The following is a 25,405-nucleotide window of genomic DNA, read 5'->3' on the forward strand; positions in this document are numbered from 1 at the left end:
GCCCTCTTCATATTCTCTTCTCCCTTTGTAAAATTTTCCTGAACTATAATTTGTTATGGAAAGAGATTTAAAAAAATCATTGCAATGATCCAATTAACTTATTGTCAAGACAGAAATGTATTTCTGAAAGCAAATTTCCATTGCCTAGTTCTTACTAAGCACAAGCTCAGATATCTATTCTGTCAAGGCCTATAAATTGTAAAGTTGTGTTCAAGGGAAAAGGGAGTCTTGGGAGGTCACCCCATGGAACTTACCAAGCACTAGTCCATCTCTTGGAAACTCCCATCTTGAGTCATAAGGCAGCTGCATCGGGTCCACATAAATATATTCATGTCCATCCGGGCTGATTGATTCAATGACCCTCCAGCGAATTTCATACCTCGGTTTCTATAAATGACCAGGACAGGTAACTGGTGAATTACCAAAGTCCCAGTGCACCAGAGCTTCACTGAAGCAGCACAGTGACTGGACACAGTAGAGTCCAACAACGTTCACTCCACATGTAATTGCTGAGCTCCTTCTCTGTGCCAAGCACTGAACTAGGTTGCTATTCTTGTTCTCATTGGCTTCAAAGATCTTTAGTTTTACGAGAAAATATCTACCTGTTTCCAAATGACAACCAGGACAATAAGTGAGATGATCACAATCACCAACAGCACCAGGACTGCAGCAGCCACCGTGAGTTCAGAACGCAGGGCTACGTGACAAGAGAGAGAGGCACAATGAAAAGTTTCCTGGCAGACATGCACAGGGGCAGCAAAGTAGTGTGGCTGTGTCTGAGCCAGGAATCTCTCACTGCTGGTGGGGAAGTGTGAGGGCTGCCTGGTTCATTTTAGGGATAGGCGGTACCATCTCTCAAACCATCTACACCCAGGAAACTACATCAACTCTTTCCTTATACAAGAAGGGGACAAAATTCAATCAGGAGAACTCAGTATTTTCTCCAAAGTTCTTCCAACAGTAACCTTGTGGACAGAATTTGAATAGGATAAATGCAATTGACAGCTACTATATGGGCAGACACCTCTATTTCATATGCTTTATTATAAAGCTTATTTTGTAAGTTGCATTTTGCTTATATTGCTTTTGGCTTCATCTATCTTTTAAGGAGCAATGAGACAGAAGATCCTTCCCCACACTCCATCCACATACACAGACATTCAAAGTAGAGACTGTAGCTATATTATTAGACAAGCAAAATGTTAAGGGGCCTCTGCAAAAATGCAGTTTTGGATCTGAATCTAAAACAAAGTCCCAGGTAGAGGTTGCAGTGAGCCAATATTGTGCCACTGCACTCCAGCCTGGGCCACAGAGCAAAACTCTGTCTCAAAAAACAAAACAAAATAAAACAAAGTCCCACATGCCTTTAAGAGCATTCATAACTGAATTTCTGCCTTGGGACCTTCATTTCTATATGACCCCTATCTGGGATTCAAAGTTCCGCCTGGGGGAGATGCGGCTCAGCTGATGAGTTGTCCTGACTGTTGAGGAACTCACTGGGAGCCACCAGCTTCAGCTCTCGGTTCTCAGCTCCAAGGAGATTCTTAGCCAGGCATCGCACCGCGATGGTCTCCTCCACTTTGGCGAAAGTCACACGGCCCTCCACGGTACTCCTGTCTCGGGGGTGGATCTCCGTGATGATGTTTGAGACATTGTTGGCCAAAATCGTCCAGGAAGTTTCATTATTACATCTAGAGAGAAAAAGGGCCTAAGTAAAGGGCCAATTCCTGAGAGTCATGGCAATGAGTGGAGCCACGGGAACACTCTAAGATGGCAAGGAGTTGGGACCTTGTCTGCATTTTGGGGCAATACACACTGATTTATTTTACATGCAGATGAACATTAAAACTTGTCTGCATGTGCTGAAGAGGGAATAACTCACACATGAACAACTGAAAGCTAAGTGTTTACATAGCAGGCAGAGATAAACAAGTTTAATAAAATATGACTACGATTCCCCAATCTTGAACCTATGAGCAAACTGAACAGTTCAACTTCAACCATATTTAATGATCTCAATCTCTCACCCCTTCAAAAAGGCCTGGAGCCCTCCCTTCTCAACACTCACACTGGGAAGAGCCCCTAAGGTGTCACTAGGGTTGCGATGATCCTCAGATTGAGTTATAAGACCTAGATTCCTGCTCCACACTGGAATCTACTAGAAACTCCAGTCAACATCCAAGTCTGTTCTCAGCCCTAGGAGAAATTAAGATGAGGAGTCTCTGTCTAGAGGAAGAAACAACTGAGGCTTCTGAACACAACCAGTTACCATGGATGAAGTGTAAACACATTGCTCATGTGCCCATTTAAGAAGGCTGAGGACTGGGGGGAGGGAGGAGGGAATGGCGAATTAACCCACCAAACAGCAGGTGGGCAGATAAGGGACTAAGCAGTCACATTTATGTTTACATGCAGTCCGACTACCAAACAAAGTTCACCAAATAAGATATGTGAGCCAGGGTAGTAAAAATCTTCTTAGAACAGTGGTTCTTAAAATTCACTCTTGTTTTTAGATTGGAGACATTTTGAAGGTCTAATGAGAGCCCTGGACCTTCTTCTCACAGCTATTCATGACAAAAGATACACACCTTGAAGCTATCACACCCAAAACCCTATCTTATAGTCAATAAGTAAAATGTATTTGACATCATTTGTGTCAAGGGAGAAAGATTCTGACCACGAAAGAAGAAGACACATCTGTTTTCCATACTTCTTAATATCTTTGCATATCATCCACTCAATATCAGGAAGCGGCGTGCCTTCAGCTATGCACCTCACCGTCTGTCCCCCAGTTGAGCCATGGTGATCATCGACCAAGTCCAGAATGGATGAAGGAACTGCAAGAGGCAGAAAGAAGTCAGAATGGAATAGTTCGTGTCCCAGAACATGTGAGACTACAAAGTGGAATATGAGTTCACAACTCATCTACATGGCATTCAAAACACTCCGGAGGGGCTGAAACCAGTTGTACAAGTAACACTCCAGTTTAGACAGACCCACATGGTTAGCAGCATTTTCAGTTTTGGTGTTTTGAGATTTATCCCTGTGATGTTTGTAACTTGGAGTGAAGAAAGTGAAAAGTCCATGGTTGTGATGCCTCACACATGTAGCCCCAGCTACTTGGGAGGCTGAGGTGGAAGAGAAACACTTGAGCCCAGGAGTTTGAGGCAAGCCTGGGCAACATGGTGAGAAGAAAAATGGGAAGGGAAGGGAAGGGGAGGGGAAGGGGGGAGGGAAGGGGAGGGGGAGGGGGAGGGGGAGGGGAGGGGAGGGGAGGGGAGGGGAGGGGAGGGGAGGGGGAGGGGAGGGGAGGGGAGGGGGAGGGGAGGGGAGGGGACGGAAGGGGAGGGGAGGGGAGAATGAAGGAAGGAAGGAAGGAGAGAAAGGAAAAGAGAGTGAGGGAAGAGGGAAAGAAGGAAGAAAGGAAAGAGGGAAGGAAGGAAAAGGGAGAACAAGGGAGGGAGGGAGGGAGGAAAAGGGAGGAAGGAAGGAGAGAAAGGCAAAGAAAAGAGAGAGTGAGGGAGGGAGGAAGGAAGGAAGGAGAGAAAGGAAAAGAAAAGAGAGAGTGAGTGAGGAAGGAAGGAAAGAAAGAGAAAGGAAAGGAAAAGAGAAAACAAAGGAGGGAGGGAAGAAGGAAGCAAGGAAGGAAGGAAGTAGAGAAAGGAAAAAGTGAGGGAAGAGGGAAGGAAGGAGAGAAAGGAAAGGAAAAGAGATAACAAGGGAGGGAGAGAAGAAGGAAGGAAGGAAGGAAGGAAGGAAGGAAGGAAGGAAGGAAGGGAGGGAGGGAAAGAGAGAGAGAAAGTCCCTTGGTTATTTGGCTTGAAAGGCAAGGAGGTTCTTAAAATTATTTTATAGCTTAGGATTCAACTAATGGATTCAGCTAAAGTATAATCTAAAGCAGCATTTACCAAAATGCATCTGTGGTATGTTATTAGGTTTTAAAGATTCTTTTCTAAATCTGTGGCCAAATAAATTAGATACACGGTGTTGCTTGTATCACAGGTTTTACTGTGAGGATCACATGAGCGCACCTCAGACAGCACCTGGCACATGGCTGGGACTCTGGATAGGTGCTGAGCCTGAATGTAAACAGACTTGGGCACTCCATTCTGGTAAGGACCACTGTACAATGTCTATAAGGAAAACTTGTAGCAAAACTCTCCAGAACAATCTAAGGTCATCTGCTTCTCTCTTCTCAGATTGAGAAGCAGGTGCTAAGCAAGCTGATGGAGGCCAGGTGCAGCGGCTCACACCTGTAATCCCAGTACTTTGAGAGGCCAAGGTGGAAGATAGCTTGAACCCAGGAGACCAGCCTGGGCAACATGGCAAGACTCCATCTCTACAAAAATAAAGAAAGCCAGTGGAGCCTAGGGATTCCTCGCCTACTCTAGAGTAACCCAGAACCTCCCAGAAATACCTGAATTCATGAGTCCAGCAGAGGTATTCCCGATATGTGACATATGCAGACACTGCTTCTCCCCTAAGTGCTGCTTTTCTTCCATGACCGGGGAGAAAAGTGCCAGGCTTTCCTTGGAAGACACTCATCTACAGAGCTAGCATTATCTTTATACTCCCTTTACATACCTTGAGTTAACAGTTCAAAAGTATAGCTCTTCACAGCATCTTCATTTTGAGCTACAATAGTATAATGGCCACTGTCTTCTTCCTTAGCACGGATCAGCTTTAATTTGCTTCGATACCTTTTAAAAAAAGGATTTTGTTTCAGCAAGCAGTAGCTAAGTAAGTTCCAATTGTTTAAACAATTGTACTCTTCAATTTAAGTTTTATTTTTACTGTAAAAAGTAAAGTCATCTTTTTTTCTTGTCCATATCATCTCTTCTGGAATTCTCAATATATAGTGCACACACTGAAAGTCTGGGTCATACACACAATTCTTACAAGAGAAAACCAGACATTCAGAGATGAGCAATGGCCATCTCCAAGAGCTATCAGTTCAGCCAGGGCCTGACTTCTGAATGAATAAACACAGCCTACCAACTTTTCTTTAAAAAAATAAAAAATAAAAACCTTCGATTTTTACCTTTTTTAAAAAATACTTGCTTCCCCTAAATAGCCATCATTTAGGTGGTTCAGCCAAAAAATGGAATATAACTGGAGGATAGAATGAGGACACTTTCTATGTATTGATATGTAGCGGTCCCCAGGATATGACAGTCCTACTTGCTTGTATTTTGCTTAAAGAAACTCTGGAAGGCTTCATAAGAACCTAATGAAACTAATAAAGATGTTTCCCTGTGGAGAGGAGGGGAGAACTGGGCAGTTGGGGACAGGAGTACAGTGAGGCTTCTTACAATGCATTCTCTTTTTGTTTGATTATTTTTCAAGCACGGGATTCTATCACCTATTAAAAAAAAGTTATAGGCTGGGTGTGATGACTCACACCTGTAATCCCAGCACTTTGGGAGGCCAAGGTAGGTGAATCACTTGAGGTCAGGAGTTCGAGACCAGCCTGACAAACATGGTGAAACCCCCATCTCTACTAAAAATACAAAAAAAAAAAAAATTAGCCAGGCATGGTGGCACACGCCTGTAATCCCAGCTACTCAGGAGGCTGAAGCTGAAGAATCGCTTGAACCCAGGAGGCGGAGGTTGCAGTGAGCCGTGATCGTACCGCTGCACTCCAGCCTGGGTGACAGAGCAAGACTCCATCTCAAAAAAAAAAAAAAAAAAAGTTAGAAAAAATATGCCTCTTCAAACTTTATTAAAGAGAAACTTCCCCAAAAATATTTTACATGGATTATAAATGACATCTGGTTGTGTGTGTGTGTGTGTGTGTGTGTATGTATGTGCATAAATATAGTATGTGCCCATTTGATTGTCCTTTATAAATCATCACAGTTGAAAAAGCAACTGGAATGGAGAAGAAAAGCACTGGTCATGGAGTGAGAAGATCTCAGGCATTATTACAATGCTCCACGCCTCAGTTTCCTTGTGTGTAAAACGTGATAATTGTACACATAGCACAGAGTCATTGTGAGAGTTAATTAAAGGAGATTGTATGTGTGAAAGCATTTCATAGGCTCCAAAACACTTTGCAAATACTGGGGCACTCAGACCTACGAAGAGAGCAGGCTGGACCATACTGGGTGTGCTCCAGGACTGGATTTCCTTAAGACAGTCCCCTGGGGCACACTGGGATGCTGATGACCAAATTATCCTCTGCTGTTTGTTCTCTACACTTCTTCGGCCAAGAAAACCACTGGTTTTCTTGCTCCAGGAAAGCCAGATCCCCCATCCTGGAGTTTTAAGCTCCAGGAAGCCAGATCCCCCATCTACCATGTTCATCTTTGTATTCACTGGCTCATAACAGGAACTAAAAAATCCACGTTGAAGCATCCTTGAATCACTAAAAGGAAAAGGCAGCTTTCCAGAACCACTCAGTTGGTGAGCCTGTCCTGCCACTGCTATGGATTATGGCTTGCAGACAGTGCTCACACATGTGTTGGAGGTGTTAGCTGTACCAGGGTTGTTACCCTATTCCTCTCTGGCTGCACAGCCTCATGGAAGTTCCTCATGGAAAGCTGCCCTCCTTGTTGTACACCTTCATTTTGTGTCAACAGAAACCCTTCCAGATTCAGTATCCCACTTCATTTTTCCTTTACTATTCTATAGAGGTTGTAAAATTCCATTTTCTCAGACATTGCTTCTCAATTACACGTGGAATTTAGTTCACAAAGAAGAAAGCAAATCCTGAGGTGAATGGAACTGATGAGAAAGGCTCTGTTCTTCCTCCTGAAGGCTTGAAATACAGGACTGACTTTGTCTTTCTGAGATGATTTCTGACAAAAGTATAGGGCTGGTTAGCTGGGTGCTGTGAGATGTACCTTCTGACTCTTGGGTTCTAATCACAGCTTAAAACCTTAAAGGGCCTCATGATATCATCTCATCCAATTCCTTGCCTTGAAGGACATAAGGTATTGTTTATCCTACATTGTAGATGAGGAAACTGTGGCTGAGAGGTGACTCATTCAAAACTCCACCACCAGTTAAGAGATGAGAGCAATCTACCATTCTGATTAAAAGGTAGGGATCCAAGCAACTCACTGCACATCTCTCTCCTGATTAAAGTTAGCCAGGCTCTACTCTTCTTTCCTGTGGAGTCCTCGATTAGGGCAAATGGGTTCCAGATTAAGCCTATGACGTTAACTTTCACGTAAGGTGATGTGATAACTGCCTCATGGGTGTAATCACCATACATGTCTACTTGCGATATGGATGATGAACATCAGGGAATATATTCAATCTATTCAATCCTGGTGAGTCCAATTTTACTTCCTTTCTTCCACCCTAGCTGAATCCAGTGACCTGTCTTTCCCCAGGGGCCAGAGCTTTTAGTTCTTTCTTCTCATCTTCTCATTAAATACTTACCAGCATACTAAGACCACATTGCAATGTTATCATTAAAGGGATGTGATTTCAAGCATCTCTTAACTCAGATTGTTACATTTTCTAGACCGACTTTGGGTCTGGGTTGTAAGACACACACAAACCTCAGTCTGCCTCTGATGCACACTAAAAAAAGGCATACTTGGGCAGAGAGTTTCTTTACCTTATTTCCTGAATCTTTTCCACATCAGTGGTGATCTCAGTGAGATTTTCAATCAGAGTCAGATTGTTTTTCAGCCAGGATATCCTAGGAGGTGGGTAGGCCCGCACCTCTACAACAAAATGTTTGACTTCATGCAGGTTGACAGCTTCCAACTGGCTGAAGGTGGGTTTGATTTCAATGAACCCTTTCTCTGTACAGGGAAGAGTTTCCATTAAATAATGATTACCACATATGGATCCCGAGCAGCATGGACAACTGACATTTTAGAAAGCGGAATGTACCATGGACAGAAATAGTGACTTTCTTCATTTCTTTGACCTCCCTGGTAGCCTGGCGGGCAGCACATTCGTAATCTCCACTGTCTTTCACCGTGGCCTCGGGGACCGTCAAAGTGTACACCAATTTGATGGATGGGATTTTGATTTCTTCCAGCATTGTGATGCCTTTGCCTTTCTACAGCAAAAGGGGAAGAAAACCGACTTTTAAAAAGCTCGCTCCTAGGAGTGAACTCCAAGGTAAACTATGGACTCTGGATGATATGTATGTGTCAATGGAGGTTCATCATTTATGACAAATGGATGGTAGGGATGTTGACAAGGTGGGAGGCTACGCATGTCTGGGTGTAGGAAACACATGGGAAATCTCTGTACCTCTCGATTTTGCTGTAAACCTAAAACTGCTCTAAAAGATAAAACCTAAAGAATAAAAGCTAGCTGCTTAGAAAATCATGAGATTTTTTATTTTGTTTTAAATTTTTTTAGAGACAGAATCTCACTCTGCTGCCCAGGCTGGAGTGCAGTGGCACAATCATGGCTCACTGCAGCCCCAACCTCCTGGGTTCAAGTGATCCTCCCACCTCAGTCTCCTGAGTAGCTGGGGCTACAGGCTCATGCCACCACACCTGGCTAATTTTTAAAAATTTTTGTAGAGACGGAGTCTCGATACATTGCCCAGGCTGATCTCAAACTCCTGGCCTCAAGTGACTCTCCTGCCTCAGCCTCCCAAAGTACTGGGAGTACAGGCATGAGCCACCACACCCAGCCCATTTTTTAAAAGGACAGTTAATGACACATATAAGGTGTTTGTGCTATACTGCTGAAGGATAAAGAATGTAATAAATTACCGTTTAAAGAATAACACCTACTATTCAATGTTTATCTATGGATAAGAAATACTTAAGAGCTTTATCTCAGTCAAGCTCAGAGGCTCACATGTGTAATCCCAACACTTTGAAAGGCCAAGGTGGGAGGATCACTTAAGCCCAGGAGTTCGAGACCAGCCTGGGCAATGTAGTGAGATCCTCATCTCCACAACACAAAAAAAAAAGAAAAAAGAAAAAAAAAAGAAAGAAATACAAATGAAAAATAAAAGCTTTATCTCCCTAAAATATAAACAGTGATGCTTTGGGAAGTAGCCTTTCCTTTGTCTCTCCATATTTTACAAAGTTTCTGCAATAAACCTGCATTACTTTTATAATCGGAGAAAACATACTGTATGAAACAATACTTTGATTCCATATTTGTAAGCCAAATAGCATGTACTTTGGTTTGGAAAAAAAAATTTCTGTCTCCTATAAATAAAAAGCAGTGTTTATGTGTTAAGGATTAAAGTCAATCAAGTATGAACAGAAGAACCAAATCACTTCATATTTCAGGGAAGATGTACGTTTGTTGGACTGTAAATGTCCCTTCACTGTGTGAAGTTTGTGAGGCAATAGTGAAAATGCCCAACTTCCAGTCAGACGCCCCAGGACAAATGAAAAGCAGCGGCAAATGCATGGGAGAGAGAAACGGATAAAAGGAGGGAGATCAATGGAAAGAAGGACAGAAAGCTGTCAAATGCCTAAAAGAACAGGGAACAGAAATTTACAAGTCAGGAGTGGAGGGGAAGAAATATATATATCTCGTTTTTGTTCTCCATAAGAATATTAGTCATTCCTGCATTTGGGCATTCATAGCCTCTTACACATGGCTGTCTTACACACTTAGTGACAATGCATTAGAATGACTGAGACTCTGTGTAAATCTCCAGTGACCAAGAGGCAGCATGGTGGCTCCCCTTCCCCACTTCCATCTCCCCTCCTCCCTTCTTCCTGCAATACTGAACCAGCTTCTGGTACAGTGCTTGGGATTGAGCAAACTTCATTAAACCTTTGCTGAATGATTACATGATAACTGTTCACTGAAGGTGAGCCATGCAAAGGTCAGGCACATAGGAGGTGGAACAGGAAGACACATTGTCCTGGGTGCCAACAAGGAAGAAGAGGAAGGGGTGCGGGCAATCAACACTATCAGATGAATCAAACCTCAGGGCACAGAAGCCAAGACGATGAGAATCAATCACTGTCTCCGCAATAGTAAAATCCAGTGGTTTTTTTGCTCTTCTAATTTTTTGGTTGATATCTTGTAGCCAGAGAACCTTCCTATTTATGTCTGACTTCTGAAAAAGAAGGCTTACTGCACACTCTTTATGTATTCTGAAGGGCCTGGTCCAGGAACTATCATTTCAAACTCTCCCATTGATCAAGGAGTCCTAAAGGCCATTTAATCAAATGTGTTCATCACAGAGGTGGGAAGCTAAGATCTAGAGAAACTCAGTGATGTGCCCATCAGTGACAGACCAAGCTCAAATGCAGGTCTTCTGAGCCCTACTGCTCTGCTCCAAGCCACTGCACGTTTTGAGGGTACCTACCACTTCTCCAGGGTAAGTCCATTGAAGGTCAACCACCTCATTGTTAAAAACAGCACAGGTGACCACAATCGTTTCCCCTGACTTATACACGGTTTTAAGAGCTTCCATTTCTAGATCCAGCTCTGATGTTGCTATAAAAAAGAACAAATACAAGGGCCTAAAAATCCACAGGATAGCCAGGATCTTATAAAGTTTGGGTGTTTTTTTTTTTTTAAGAAAACCCTGAAAAATAATTTGCAAACCAGTTTGATCAAGATAAAATTTGGAAAATCTCACAAGGCTTGATTGTGAGATGGTGTACAACAATTAGGCATATAGTTATAATACAGAATTACAAAATAATAACAATAAAAATAAATTCCAATCAAACAGAACACTGCATTCCTCAGCAGTGGGTTAGTTATGGTTATACTCGTCCACAATCTCCTTGACTAATAAATTTATTCATTTAATCAACCAACATTTGCTGATCCACACTGCTCTAGACACTTTGTTTCTATCCAATTGTTTCTTCTCTTCTTCTCTTCCACTCTGCTCCTCAGTTATTCTCAGTACTTTCCCAGAATCTAGCACAGTGCCTGGCACAAAATTAGCTGTGCTCTGATTTTAAAACAGTGTACTCTTGCTGCTACCCATTCCTCCATGTAATATAGTGTTCAGGAAATATCTGTTGACCTCAGCATGTATTATACTTCCCCAAGCGTACTAACTGTGGACATCAAAGGGTTGAAGTCTAAACTACTTTCTTCAAATCACTTTTCTTAAGTTACTAAAATTAATCTAGGCATCTAACTCCCTGGGTGTATGTTTGTTTTTAGGGCCGCCATAGTCAGGAATGTGAATGAAAGTAAGAGGCTTATGTAAGAAAAGAATTCCTTACAGTATTTTGAAGTCAACTGATGAAACATGAAATCTTGCATGGGTAATCAAGCTTTGGCCTTTAGTAATTTTAAGCTTATTATTATAGCCACAGACATTGTATTAGCTGGGGTCCTAAATCCCCAAATCAGAATTTAGGATCACCAGTGATGTTGATTTAAAAAAAAAAAAAAATCCTATATGCACCTGATGATTTTGCCTGTTACTCTTATTTAAAGAAGGAAGGAGATGACACAAGTACCTTTTAAAGCATAAACGTTAAATGGGATGGTCTGGAACTTCTTTCCTTTGACGGTGGCCTCACAGATATAGGGCCCTACAGTGAAGGTCCCATTAAAGCCCTGTCTGCTGTCGTAGGAGGCAGGTACCACCCCCTCACTGTTGTGTAAGGTTACAGCAGTCTCGGGATCAGTTGTGCGACAAGGTATAATGGCAGAATCATCATCCTCCACGATGACTAAATAATCCGTCATTCCTAGAGGTACAAAGGCTACATCTGGGTCTGTGGTTTAAAAAAGAATGAAGACTCTATTAGACATTAATTTCACCTTTACACATAAATCCAGAAAAACTATCCCACTGGCATTATTGATATTAGGTATGAAGTTCACCTTTACACATATATCCAGAAGAATTGCCCCACTGGCATTAGTTATCATGACAGCTACAAAGTGATTTTTAAGTATGAATAATACCAAATTGCCTGTCTCCTGATGTATAATACTGATGATAAATATCAATACTGGACAGGAGTTGTGGCTCATGCCTGTAATCCCAGCACTTTGGGAAGCCAAGGTGGGAGGGTTGCTTGTGTTCAGGAGTTTGAGATCAGCCTGGGCAACATAGAGAGACCCTGTCTCTACAAATAAATAAATAAATACTAACCAGGAATCTAAATCAAAATTTAAACAACTAAAAACAAAAATTAACAATAAAATAATAGAGTCCAACTCTGTTTAAAACAGGAAAAAATATTTCTAGTTTTATTATGAAATGCTTTTAAAAACTCTTATCACCTATAGTCAGTATGATTCAAAAATAGCATAGAAATCTGTTTATTAAAAAGTAATCCTTTGAGAAATACATAAAATTTAAAGAAGGAGAAGGAGCCTGAGAATTTCCTTTCCAAAAGAAAAACAGCTACTTAAGCTACGGTGGTAAGAAGTTCTAAGAGTCTCAAACATCAGCTGCAGAAAGGGCCCCTAAGTCTCCATGATTGCAAATAAAAAGATCTCAGTCAGACAACGATGCAGGGGCTACTTGGATGGCGTCTGTGCTGGAACAAGAAGAATTTTTGGACAATCTTACACGGATTAAAACTTCAGGGACTCGTGTGCCTTTAACACATTCACGTTCCTACCATTCTCTTCACAGCAGGGGAAAATCCCTCCACACCTACAGGATTTTCCTGAAGGAATCTAAGTGTGAATGAAGTTGGAGTGACATTCTAAATACCTTCCCTTTTCAAAACAAAGTTTTTGTTTTTTTTTTAATTGTTAAGAAGGAAGGTTCATATGAATAAGAGTATCATGAAAAAGTAAAGAGGGTCTAGATCCCTGGGGACACTCGTAGTTATAGAGGGTAGGAAGAGGAGCTCATTAAAAACTGAAAAAGAAAAGGCAGAAAGGTAGGAAGACACACTTATGCCAAAACAGCAAGGATGGCAAGAATCATAAACAGTTTATGTTTTGTTCTAAAACCAAGGATTCTAGCCATAGTCCTTTTTAATTTACCCAACTGCATACTGAAATTGCCATCACTTGTGCTCGACCCTTTTGTCCTTTTAATCAAAATGCGGGAGTAGGCCAGGCCCAGTGGCTCGTACCTGTAATCCCAGAACTTTGGGAGGCTGAGGTGGGTGTGGATCACTTGAGCCCAGGAGTTTGAGACCAGCCTGGGCAACACAGTGAAACCCTATCTCTACAAAAATAAAAATAAAAATTCGGGCACAGTGGCTCACGCCTGTAATCCCAGCATTTTGGGAGGCTGAAGCAGGCAGATCACTTAAGGTCAGGAGTTCAAGACCAGCCTGGTCAATATGGTGAAACCCCTGTCTCAACTAATATAAAAATTAGCTGGGCGTGGTGGTGCATGCCTGTAATCCCAGCTACTGGGGAGGCTGAAGTGGGAGAATCGCTTGAACCAAGGGAGTTGAGATTGCAGTAAGCTATGATGATCATGCCACTGCATTCCAGCCTGGCCAACAGAGTGAGACCCTGTTACCAAAAAAAAAAAAAAAATATATATATATATATATATATACATATATATGTAACTTTTTTAAAAGGAAAAAGAAAATTCCTTCCAACTCTCCAAGAATAAATGTATGTTGATAGTGAATCTGAAAAATCGAGTGTTTATTTGGAAGATATTATAATGAACTATCAGCAACTCCAAGACAGGGCTTACCTATTAATTTTTGTGTACTCAACACTTAGCCCAGTGCTGGACACACTGTGAGTATGTGTGCAACTTGAATGAACTGAATAGAGATGAGTATATTTCAGATTGTTTATACAGTATCAATACAGGACATGTCATAACAAAGATGACTTTCCAAACTTAATACAGCTCTGAAATGCTAACAATGAATATTTCTTGATAATATTACAAATGATTTTTGTGTGTGTTCGCTTACATTTTTCAAACTTCCCGCAATAAATATTAATTATTTATATACACGTTTAAAACCTTAGTACATTTAACAGGAGAGACAGGAAGAGAAGAAGCTTGGTCCTGGGGACCCAGCCAACTCACCTGGCACATAGATGTAAATGTGCCTGCCTTCAAGCTCATTCTCGTCTGTCTGAGTGTGGTTGTAATAGCAAGTGTACAACCCTGTGTGGGCCGCCGAGGCACTGCTCACTTCCAAGACCGTCACAAAAAGGCCACTGTTGTTTTCTTCATTTCTGATTTCCACATCGGAGTTCTCTTCTTCAGACATGGGGTACTGCCAGCTCACTTCACTCTCCCCAAAGCATCTCAGAGAAAAGGATGAATTCAGCTGCACAACCTTTTCATTTTCATTTGGAAGGATAGAGGGTAATGAAAGCTGGCAGAGGATTAGGCTCAGCCCTGCAAAAGGAAGCACGCTCTGAATAGGATGCAGTCAGAAAGGACAGTCTCATCCCGATAACTGAGAGAAGCAACAGTAGCAGCTTAGATGAACAATGACCATTTCTACACAAAAATCCGTTAGCCTGGATGCCCATGAAAGCTCCCCCATTATAACAGCCACTGCATCTGCTGAGAGCAGCAAATGTTCCAAATAGCTCCACCAAGCCCCACTAGATTCACCCCTCCAAACACTCAAATAGACAGAGGATCTCTGATTCCAATTCCATATTTCAGACTCTTATGTGTAACCATAAAATATCCCAAGATGGCAAGGGCTCAAGCACATATGGGTTCTTTATGGTTCACAATCACTGCAAAGGTTTCCTTTAGTTAAAATGAGATGAGGCTGGGGCACAGAGGCTCATGTCTATAATCCCAGCACTTTGTGAGGTGGAAGTGGGAGGATCGCTTGAGCTCAGGAGTTCAAGACCAGCCTGGGCAACGTAGTGAGACCTGGTCTCCACAAAAAATAAAAAAATAAAAAAATTAGCCAGGTGTGCTGGTGTACACCTGTAGTCCTAGCTACTCCGGAGGCTCAGGTGGGAGGATCACTGGAGCCCAGGGGATTGAGGTTGCAGTGAGCCTCTGCACTCCAACCTGGGCAATAGAGCGAGAGACCCTGTCTCAAAAAAAAAAAAAAAAAAAAAACCCACATGGAATGAGAATGGAGGCAAGGACACAGACTGAACAAAACACAAAGCACATCTGTGCTCAAGAATTCCACATCTTCCATTTCTTATAGCCCTCGGGCATGCCGTCTCTCCCTCATGACTTCCAGGGCCAAAGCAGGATGATGTGGATTTATTTGTTTATTTATTTATTTATTTTTATGAGGTGGAGTCTTGCTCTGTCACCCAGGCTGGAGTGCAGTGGTGCCAGATGATACGGATTTTAATTCACAATTGGTAAGTAAAACCCAAGAGTGAAAACTCTAAGTTCATCTTTGAAGCTCAAATTTCAGTCTTGCTTATTTAGACTGAAATTGCACTTACTCCTTTTGCAATAGAGTAAGTGCAATGCAGCAAAAGAACTGAAGGTTTGTGGTCATTCTGGATAACGTCCTGTAGTTTTCTATTTCTTTTCACTCTTTTGGACTGTGTAAGCAGAGTACAGATAATAAACCCATGGAGCACAGAACTTAGAAAACAAGAAACCCGAGACTGATAGAAGAGATATTATGACTTAATTATTAATTAATGATTTGTAATCTCCCTTGGAACCTGGTGTGAGACTCCCACCCAACTTCAATATATGACCACTATAATTCCTAAAGCTTGTTAAGATAGGATTTGTAAGTACATCTGGATCACCTATTACTCTGTAGATGGGGTATACTTAGTGGAGCTTAGAACTGTTGAATCTCTTGTCTTGCTCAATTCTACCATATCCAAATGGGTAAGACAAAGACACTAAAGGGCTGAGCTAACTCCTCAGAATAGAAGAGCCCTGGTTTCATGGCGAACATCTGCAGTGCATAAATATCTGGAGGAAAACTAAGACAGTCCAATACACACTTCAACAAATTACCCCAATGATCCTTTTGGTGGGAAAGTTTTTAAGATTTTCCAAGAGCCAAACATTCATCTATCAATTTGATTCCTAGAGAAGATAAAGGTGACTCTGAGATTTGGAAGCAATGTAAGCATCTTTCCTCAAGAGAGCTATGATTTAAGACAAGTATGATTTCTTGGGCAAGAATTTTCTATTATTTATTTCCTTTGAACATTTTTTTTAAATGAGGTCTTGCTATGTTGCTGGAGTGTGGTGGCTAGTCACAGGCATAATCACAGTGCACTGCAACCTTGAACTCCTGGCCTTAAGGGATCATCCCACCTCAGCTGCTCAAGGGGCTGGGACAACAGATGTGCCACCTCCCACAGCTGGCCATTCCTGAATTTATCTAATCCAGCTCTAATAGAAGCCTTGTCCTAGGAAAAGGAAGAGAGTAGTAAGTAAATTTAGACATTATTACTAACAACATTTCAATGCCAACATTATATATGTACTAAAACTGCCACTGGAGAGCATTCCTTTTGAAATGGAGTAAGTGCAATACAGCAAAGGGAACTGAAGGTTTGTGGTCATTCTGGATAACGTCCTATAGTTTTCTATTTCTTTTCACTCTTTTGGACTGTGTATGCAGAGTACTGGTAATAAACCCATGCGGCACAAAGCTTAAAAAAACGAGACACCCAAACAAGGAACTCAGAGAGGACTGGGCTCCGTACCTGTGAGAAGACAGCCTAAGACCAGGAACGCCGGATGGGAAGTCCCCATAGCTCTGGGAAACTAGAAAAGTCAAAAGTCAACAGAAACTGCATTAGCAAATGGAAACAACCCTGGAGCCTAGTTCTCTTTGTGTTTTGCACAACAGAAAATATTAACAGCATCATTTTAGTCAAACATGTCCCAGGTTAAAATTCAAGGTTCAAACCGTAAGATGCCTGAAAGATGAAAGAATCAATGGGGCCCCAAGATCATGGCGGGAGCTACCTGAAGCCAAAACCTTCTGTGATTGCATGCAGTTTTCAATGGTCCTTTAAACCATTTATATTAAGAATTCAAACAACAAAGAAATAAATACATATATATATATATATTTTCTCAGCTTCCAAACTAGAGCTGATTTTCACGTTTCAATTAATAAAGAGGTCACACTCTCTACAACTTTTAGAAAAGTTGCTTGGGTTGGAGTAAATACCTTAATATTTCAGTGCCATTTTGACCTAGAATTTCTGAAACTTCCAACAATGGATGTCATTTACAGGAGGCCTTTGTGATACTGAGGCACATACCAGGCTCAGACCTGGGCACCCAGCCGGGGTTCTTGCAGGAACCCTTGGAGAACCTGCTGGATCCCAAACCAGGCTAAACAGGGCATGGAAAACCAGGTACAGGCATGAAAGGAGGAGCAATAGAGAAAGTGAAGAAGGGAGAGAAAGTGGGAGAGATAAGTGTGACTAAATTCCTGTGCAGGGGGTAGGAGGGATGCAGTAGACTCTAGGATAAAATTAGAAGGAGGCTGATCATTCATTTTCATGTTAAAGTAAAAGCACCCGTGCAAACCAAGTTCAAGAACTTTCTAATTTTCTACAGCCAAATCTGGGAATGAAGAAGTAGAGAAAGAGATGGAAATTGAGTAAGACACAAATAAGGCAAAAAGTGGGCAAAAAGTGGGAAGGGAAAAGAAAATTAAAAGAGAAAGAAACTAAAAGGGGGCCCCTGTTGCCCTGGGGTAAAACCACTGAAGGGACTATTCTGGCAAACTGTGAAAAGACCTCTCTTCTTTATCTCTTCCCCATTCACTTTATTTTATCTCCCCCCTCATTTCTCCCTTGAAGTCACTGATAGTGGTCACTGGTGAAGTCAGTGAGAAGGAACTGTGAATGAACTTGTAGGTGCCAGGGCCAGTAAGTACCCAGGTATTGACTCAAGAAGCCGTGCTGAGGGGCCTGGGCAGAGCCCCCAGTTTTAAGATAACCCCCCAAAAATCACCATGTTAGTCTTGGCCTGGGATGCACCAGATCCCTAAGTTGCTCCTAATGTCACATGGTGAATCCCAAAATTGGAGATCACCATGGTAGGCCACATGGGTTCTTGGCTTTACCCAGGAAGGAATTCAAGCAAATTTATTAAGAAAATAAAGGAATAAAAAAGGGTGGCTACTCCATAGGCAGAACAGCCACGCTGCTTAACTGAGTATACTTATGGTTATTTCTTGATTATATGCTAAACAAAGGGTGCATTATTCATGATTTTCCCAGAAACAGGGAGGAAATTCCCAGAACTGAAGGTTCCTTCCTTTTTCCACCATATAGGGTAACTTCCTGTCATTAATACAACATTTGCAAACTGTCATGGTGCTGGAAGTATCTTTTAGCATGCTAATGCATTATAATTAGCATATAATGGGTAGTGAGGATGACCAGAGGTCACTTTCATCACTGTCTTGGTTTTGGTGGGTTTGGGCTTCCTTCTTCATTGCATCCTAGGTTTTTGGGGTTTTTTAATTTATTTATGAAACAGGGTCTTGCACTGTTGCCCAGGCTGGAGTGTACTGGCACAATCATAGTTCACTGTATCCTTGAACTCCTGGGCTCAAGCAATCCTCCCACCTGAGGTGACCCCCACGCCTAGCCCAAGAGCTGGGACTACAGGCCTCCACCACCACACTCAGCTCATTTTTAAAAAATTATTTGCAGAGATGAGGTCTCACTATGTTGTCCAGGCTAGTCTTGAACTCCTAGGCTTAAGCAATCTTCCTGCCTTGGCCTCCCAAAGTGCTGGGATTACAGGCATAAACCACCACACCTGGCCTGCATCCTGGGGTCTTTATCACCCGTATCTTGTGAAACCACCACACCCAGCTCATTTTTTAAAAATTATTTGTAAGGCGAATCACTTGAACCAGGGAGGCAGAGGCTGCAGTGAGCTGAGATCGCACCATTGCACTCCAGTGTGGGCGACAGACTGAGACTCCATTTCAAAAAAAAAAAAAATTATTTGTAGAGGCTGGGTACGGTGGCTCATGCCTGTAATCGCAGCACTTTGGGAGGCCAAGGCAGGCGGATCACCTGAGGTCAGGAGTTCGAGACCAGCCTGGCCAACATGGTGAAACCCCATCTCTACTAAAAACACAAAAAAATTAGCCAGGCGTGGTGGTGTGCGCCTGTAATTCCAGCTACTCAGGAGGCTGAGACAGGAGAATCGCTTGAACCCACGAGGTGGAGGTTGCAGTGAGCCAAGGTCATGCCACTGCACTCCAGCCTGGGCAGCAGAGCAAGACTCCATCACAAAAAATAAAATAAAATAAAATAAAAATTATCTGTAGAGATGAGGTCTCACTATGTTGCCCAAGCTGGTCTTGAACTCCTAAGATTAAGCAATCCTCCTGCTTTGGCCTCCCAAAGTACTGAGATTACAGGCATAAGGCACCACACCCAGCCTGCATCCTGTGGTCTTTATGACCTGTATCTCGTGAAACCATTCCTACCCAACTCCTATCTCATCCTGTGACTACAAATGCCTAACCTCCTGGGAATGCAGCCCAGCAGGCCTCATCCTCTTCTTACCTAGCCCATATTCAAGATGAAGTCACTCTAGTTTGACCTCCTCTGATGCTAACTCATGCAATGGAGTGGGCCTAATAGGACTCAATTTGTTCCATCACTGACTTTGGAAGCTAAAATACGTATACATAATTACTGAATAAACTGTTTGTTGTTGTTGTTGTTGTTGTTGTTTTAAAAAAAAAGGAGGGAAGGGCGCAGTGGCTCACGCCTGTAATCCCAGCACTTTGGGAGGCTGAGGTGGGCAGATCATGAGGTCAGGAGATGGAGACCATCCTGGCTAACACGGTGAAACCCTGTCTCTACTAAAAATACAAAAAATTAGCCGGGCGTGGTGGCAGGCACCTGTAGGCCCCGCTACTCAGGAGGCTGAGGCAGGAGAATGGCGTGAACCCAGGAGGTGGAGTTTGCAGTGAGCCAAGATCGCGCCACTGCACTCCAGCCTGGGTGACAGAGCAAGACTCCGTCTCAAAAAAAAAAAAAAAAAGAAAGGGGAGAAATTCAGCGTTTTCATGTATTCCTGTATTTAGCCTGAGTTGGGTTTGGGTTGGTTAAACAGGATCCAGTAGATAATACCCTAATTTGGTGGTGCCTGATCATGTATTTTGCTCTAAGGTGGCCTACATTGCAGAAATCAGAATTCTACTTTATTGAATGCCACCAGGAAAATGGGAGAGGAAGAAAACACAGAGTGAAAGGTAGCAAGCTTCTAATGGGAAAGGGGGGTGGAGTAGATAGAACAAAAAGAAATCATTATTTACTAAGCCAAAGTTTGCATGTGCATGCTGTGTTTCTGAAGAATAACCCTGTGGTTACTTAGAGCTGATTTTAAGAAGGGGCAGTTGAGGCTCAGAGAGGTTTTGCAAATGACCCAAGGTCACACAGCTGGTGTCAGGGCCAAAATTCTAATACAAGGCCTGTGTGATGCAAAAGCTGTGCCCTCTCCACTTCACCATATGGTCTCTCTCAAGGGAAGGTCAGTGTTTTAGCCATGTCGCGCCGCCCCCCGCCCCGGCCCCGTGCCTGTCCCTCCCCAACAATTTCCTAGGGCAAATTACACAACCCTCCCTTCCCTTTTCCCTCTCTGCTCCTCATAGCAGGAGAAGGACAATGACAGTGCTGTGAACCCAAATGCAATTCACACAATGCTGGCTGGCTGATCGCTTCTGAGGAGCCCGGCATGTGCCTGGGATGCAGGGCTGGTGTTAGGCACAGTGGGATCCATAGCCAGGCTGGCCAGCCTGATTTACCACAATTAGCAGTAACACTTGTGTGCTTCTACATGTAAATATCAGCCTCCCACTGACAATCCACTCAGCAAACTTCAAAGGAGACCTCCAGAGCCAGCTTGATGTCGTCGTGGCTTTTATCACATTTAGATCCCGTATTTCTTTGGCAAGGCTTGCCAATGATGCATCTTTAAAGCATTCTCGAGCTTAAAAGAAGGGTTCACTGCTTTTCCTGCAAAACCTGAGGAGTGTTTTTCCCTGGCCAGACCCCACCAGATTTCCCTGTGTGCATCCAGACATGGTGGACCCACTGCCAGGGAAGATTATTTACTGACATATAAAGTGGGCAATGAAAACAGGCCCTCTGAGCAAGCCATCAGGAGGCAAATACTGAGAATCAACATGTGTTTGTTGCTTAAGATTCCAAACTCCCTTCTCTGATAACAGCGGTTCCCTGGGTAGAAATCTAGGCCTGTTTGTGAAGTTTCATGTCATTACTTATCTATAACTCAGACAGTTTACTCATGCATAATGGCAGTGCTTGCCCCACAGGGAGGTAATGAAGAAAAATGGGAAAGATGGGGACTTTCCTCACCTATTAGACCTGTAGTGAGGCTTTCTGGAAGTGAGTCTTGCTGTTCCTGCCACTTTTTCTACTCTAAATCCTCATTCTTAATTAGTAATGCTATTCTGGAGCTCACCTAAAAGTCATGTGCACAAATATAAGTAATTGAAGCTACAAATTCTGAGAAACATGGCACTATAAGAATCAGTGAGAACAGGCCAGGCACAATGGCTCCCTCCTGTAATTCCAGCACTTTGGGAGGCCAAGGTGGGTGAATCACTTGAGGTCAGGAGTTCAAGACCAGCCTGGCCAACATGGTGAAACTCCACCTCTACTAAAAATACAAACATTAGCCAGGCATGGTGGCACACTCCTGTAGTTCCAGCTACTGGAAAGGCTGAGGCATGAGAATCACTTGAACCCAGGAGGCAGAGGTTGCAGTGAGCCAAGATCACACCACTGCACTCCAGCCTGGGCGACAGAGCAAGGCTCCATCTAAAAAAGAAAAAAGAAAAAAAGAAAAAAGAATCAGGGATAACAACCCCTTTACAGAAAAGAACAATGGATTTCATCTAGATTTCTTCAATCATAATTACTTCTCTCATGCCAACTATGTGTTGAACTTCAGCCCCCATTCTCAATAATCACAGCTCAAAAAACATTTGCCATAACTTAGAGAAACAAACTGAGAAAGAGACTCCTGCTCTGTTGACTCTCAGGCAGGTGACTTGTGCTTTTCCCCCATCCTCTTAGCCTTCTTATGCTTTCTCTCAGAAGAAAGGATGGAAATCACATTGGACTAGCCACTGATCCCAAATCTGACACTCTGTCCAACTCTCTGAACCTCAGTCTTTTCTTCTAGGAAGCACGACTAGCAAGGCCTGACTGGTTGCTTGCCCTGTGGCATTATTGTAAGGACTAAATTATGGAGTTTAATGGAAAGTGCTTTGGTTTTCATTACTTTTTCTGCAGACTCCCATAATATTTCAGAATGACTACTTCAACTTCTCCTTAACTAAGAAAGTGAGGGATGCCCCAGAAGCCACATGACTTGCCCTGCACTTCCTACCTCTTGGAGACATGGATCTGAACTCTGATTCAGCCCATACCAGCAGTCCACTCCCATGACCCTGTTACCTCCAGCCTGGTGTGGCTATAAAGACCATTCACAGATGAGCCAATATATACAGTCACAGAAACAGAGAAACAAATGATTTTGCAGCTACTATCCTTTCTCTTTAACAGGGTGCCATCTCCTGCCCTGCAAACAGAAGTAAAGAGCCACTGGACATAACTCTATAACCAAAGGCAATGTGCAAAGGTAGTGTAAACAGACAGCAGGCAATGCAAGGCTCTATTTCCAGAAGGACTAACAGCAAGACATTCTTCTCCTAAAGCCAGAGAGTTGGCTTCTCAATCACCGATTGCACAGTGCATCCCATTGCAGAACCACTGAATATTGAATTTCACCCCACCCTCACATGATTAAAGACCACAAGAGACTCTCTCACAGTCCCAAAAGTCACTGGTGACTTCAAGATTCAGATTTCTGAGGCTCAGTTAATTTCAGCTCTCCTAAGTTAATTCTAACTGTGAAAATTACACATCTTCTTTTTTTTCTGCAGCAAATGTTCTACTCAGTCTCCTAACTTCAGCCCAGGCAACCCAAGTGCAGGTTTACACTGATGGAAACTTCTCCCTGTTTTCCAGCAAAGGGTGTGTTTACCAGGACCTCTGCACCCTACCAGAGCCTGTTGTCAGTACAGTGAGGGCAAATCATAACTCTGAGTTCTGACAAAAGGTGAAATCTGGAAGATTAATGTGTTCAATTTAAGAAAATGTTAAGTAAGCTTTTCCTGCATTCCTACACAAAGAGGACAACAGCAATATATTCCACAACAGTAAAAAAAAAATCAGCACAATTATCCCAAGTAAACTAAATAAGAAGGCTGTCCATGAACTGGGTAATTGTTAAAACCAAGCTGATATGGGGTCACTAGCCAATTCTAATACATGCCCAGAATTAGAATACTAATCCAGATCTTTACGTTAGCCATCCCTCTTATTTCTTCTGAGCAACAGCCATAGATCACTGGTTGATTCTCAGGAATAAGCAGGGTCTGCCTAAATTGCAGGAGAAACTCAAAAACAACAGACGAGACTAGAATCTAATAACTGGTGTATCACAGTTTTTGAAACAAATTCTCTCTCTAACTTCCATTTTTACCAAAGACAAATCATAGTGGGACAAATTTGTTTGCCATAAAGTTTTAATCTTATTATATTTGGCCTGATTATTTGTATAAAGTGCAGCAAAAATAATTATTTGCCACATAGACTCTTGTTAAAATTGGTTTCGATGGAAATTTAATTTATAAAGAATCTCACATTAGGCTTCTTAAAGCCTTGAGCCAGCCACAGATTTATCTGTGCCTGCAAATACCTGTATAAGTTGGGTGCATTCCTTTCTTCTTGATGTCCCAAGATAACCTGGGGCTCCTGGGCCTGTCAGAAAGTGACATTCTTCACTTACCACATGTCAGGAACCCCATACAGAGACTGCATAGACAAGGAATAAGGCCAGTTTTCCATAGTGGCTTTTATTGGCTCTATAAGTCAACTTTGATCCCTTAAAGCAGTCTGTTTGTATCTGAAAGCACACCATTCTAGTCAAAGCCTTCATAAAATAAGCAGTTTCTTTAATTGTGTCCTGTTACAAAAGAAAAGATTCTTACTGCACTTATGCAAATAACTATATTGCCATTAGTTAAGAATACTCCCAAATAGTTTTCAAATTCTGGAGAAATCAGGTAAAAAGAAAGACATATGCTCCAAATTTTGTCCATAGTAGTATACTTTTTTCAATTGTTAAAAGCAGTAAATACTTTCCAAAGGAAAAGTTTTCTTGACTCTGAAAAGCAAAACAGAAAGGATATGCAATGTTTTAGGCAAAAAGTCATTAAAAGATTGTTTTGGTCTTTTATTAGTTTACTCCATGCTGTTAACTCTTGTTTTGCCTGATATTGGGCCACATTCCTTATGAATATATTAAGTTTCTATGAGAATACTGGAAGTTTATTTGTGTTTTCTTTTCTGTTTCAATGGCACAATATTCTTTTTCTATTTTTTTTTTTTTTGGAGACAGAGTTTCCCTCTTGTTGCCCAGGCTGGAATGCAATGGTGCGATCTCAGCTCACTGCAACCTCTGCCTCCCAGGTTCAAGTGATTCTCCTGCCTCAGCCTCCCAAGTAACTGGGATTACAGGTGCATGCCACCATGCCTGACTGATTTTTGTATTTTTAGTAGAGATGGCATTTCACCATGCTGGCCAGACTAGTCTTGAACTCCTGACCCCATGTGATCTGCCTGCCTCAGCCTCCCAAAGTGCTGGGATTACAGTTGTGAGCCATCATGCCCAGCCAATGGCACAATTTTCAAAGTTATCAGAGGCTTGCATTTTAGAGCACCCATCAGAGTCCTATAGCTGATTATAAACCATCTTTTGAAAAGGATTAAAACAAGACAACAATTGTCTGTGGGTGACAAAAGTCTTAGGACAGCTGATTAAAGATGCAACTGACAAAGAAATTTGGTTAACTCCATAGCATACAATAATGTAACATAAGAACTATAATTATGACTGATAATGTACACTAAGTCATATCAGAATTATAGGAGTTTTGCATAATTTTGGAACACATACCAATAACACATTTATATAAGTATAGTCCAAAGAAAGCCAAATAGTATTTTATATTTGAAAGTGCTTCCTGTATGATTTTAATATATCAAATAAGCCAAATATGTCACTTTTGGACTTTAGGGGACCTAATATCTAGAAGGACTAATCAGGTCAGAAAAAGACTTACTTTAGAATTTCAGTTTGGAACGTTTGTCAAATACAAAAGGTTTAAACAGCTGATATTACAAAATAGAATCCCAGGTCACCATAAAGCATTTATTTAGCCAAAATGATAACTCAAAGATTTCAAAAAGGTAAAAACTTTTACTCATTGATATAGGGGAGACTTGGGTTTCCAAAAGATCTGTCACTTTTCTCTCCCTTATTTTTCCTATAGTTTATTTAAAAAGCAAATAAAAATCTTTCTTTATCTTGTAATAATACATGAAAATCTTATTCATGAGAGAAAGCCAAATTTCACCTTTGCATTAGTGTAGTATTAATGTCAAACCCAATTCTTAATAAAACTTTGTAGACAAATCTTCCCAATCTTAATCAGTTTGACCATAAGGTAAGATTCTCATAAACCTTTTATAACCCTTT

At 42.0% G+C, this 25,405-nt stretch overlaps 1 protein-coding gene across 7 annotated transcripts in view; it reads right to left on the reverse strand.

The window, feature by feature from the left end:
* Positions 1-25,405, reverse strand: part of PDGFRA (platelet derived growth factor receptor alpha) — a 69,124-nt gene that overhangs the window by 22,943 nt on the left and 20,776 nt on the right. For all 7 annotated transcript variants that reach the window (XM_004038684.4, XM_031010500.3, XM_055385811.2 and 4 more), the window contains exons 2-12: positions 16,486-16,546; positions 13,898-14,215; positions 11,382-11,642; positions 10,262-10,392; positions 7,852-8,023; positions 7,571-7,760; positions 4,585-4,700; positions 2,711-2,837; positions 1,498-1,691; positions 603-697; positions 255-387 (exon numbers count right to left, since the gene is read on the reverse strand). In XM_004038684.4, coding sequence (XP_004038732.1) covers positions 255-387; positions 603-697; positions 1,498-1,691; positions 2,711-2,837; positions 4,585-4,700; positions 7,571-7,760; positions 7,852-8,023; positions 10,262-10,392; positions 11,382-11,642; positions 13,898-14,215; positions 16,486-16,534 — 1,786 coding nt within the window. In that variant the 5' untranslated portion in view covers positions 16,535-16,546. The remainder of the gene's footprint in view (positions 1-254; positions 388-602; positions 698-1,497; positions 1,692-2,710; positions 2,838-4,584; positions 4,701-7,570; positions 7,761-7,851; positions 8,024-10,261; positions 10,393-11,381; positions 11,643-13,897; positions 14,216-16,485; positions 16,547-25,405) is intronic.

The sequence above is a fragment of the Gorilla gorilla genome, chromosome 3 (genome assembly GCF_029281585.2).
Source record: "Gorilla gorilla gorilla isolate KB3781 chromosome 3, NHGRI_mGorGor1-v2.1_pri, whole genome shotgun sequence".
Classification (NCBI taxonomy): Eukaryota; Metazoa; Chordata; class Mammalia; order Primates; family Hominidae; genus Gorilla; species Gorilla gorilla.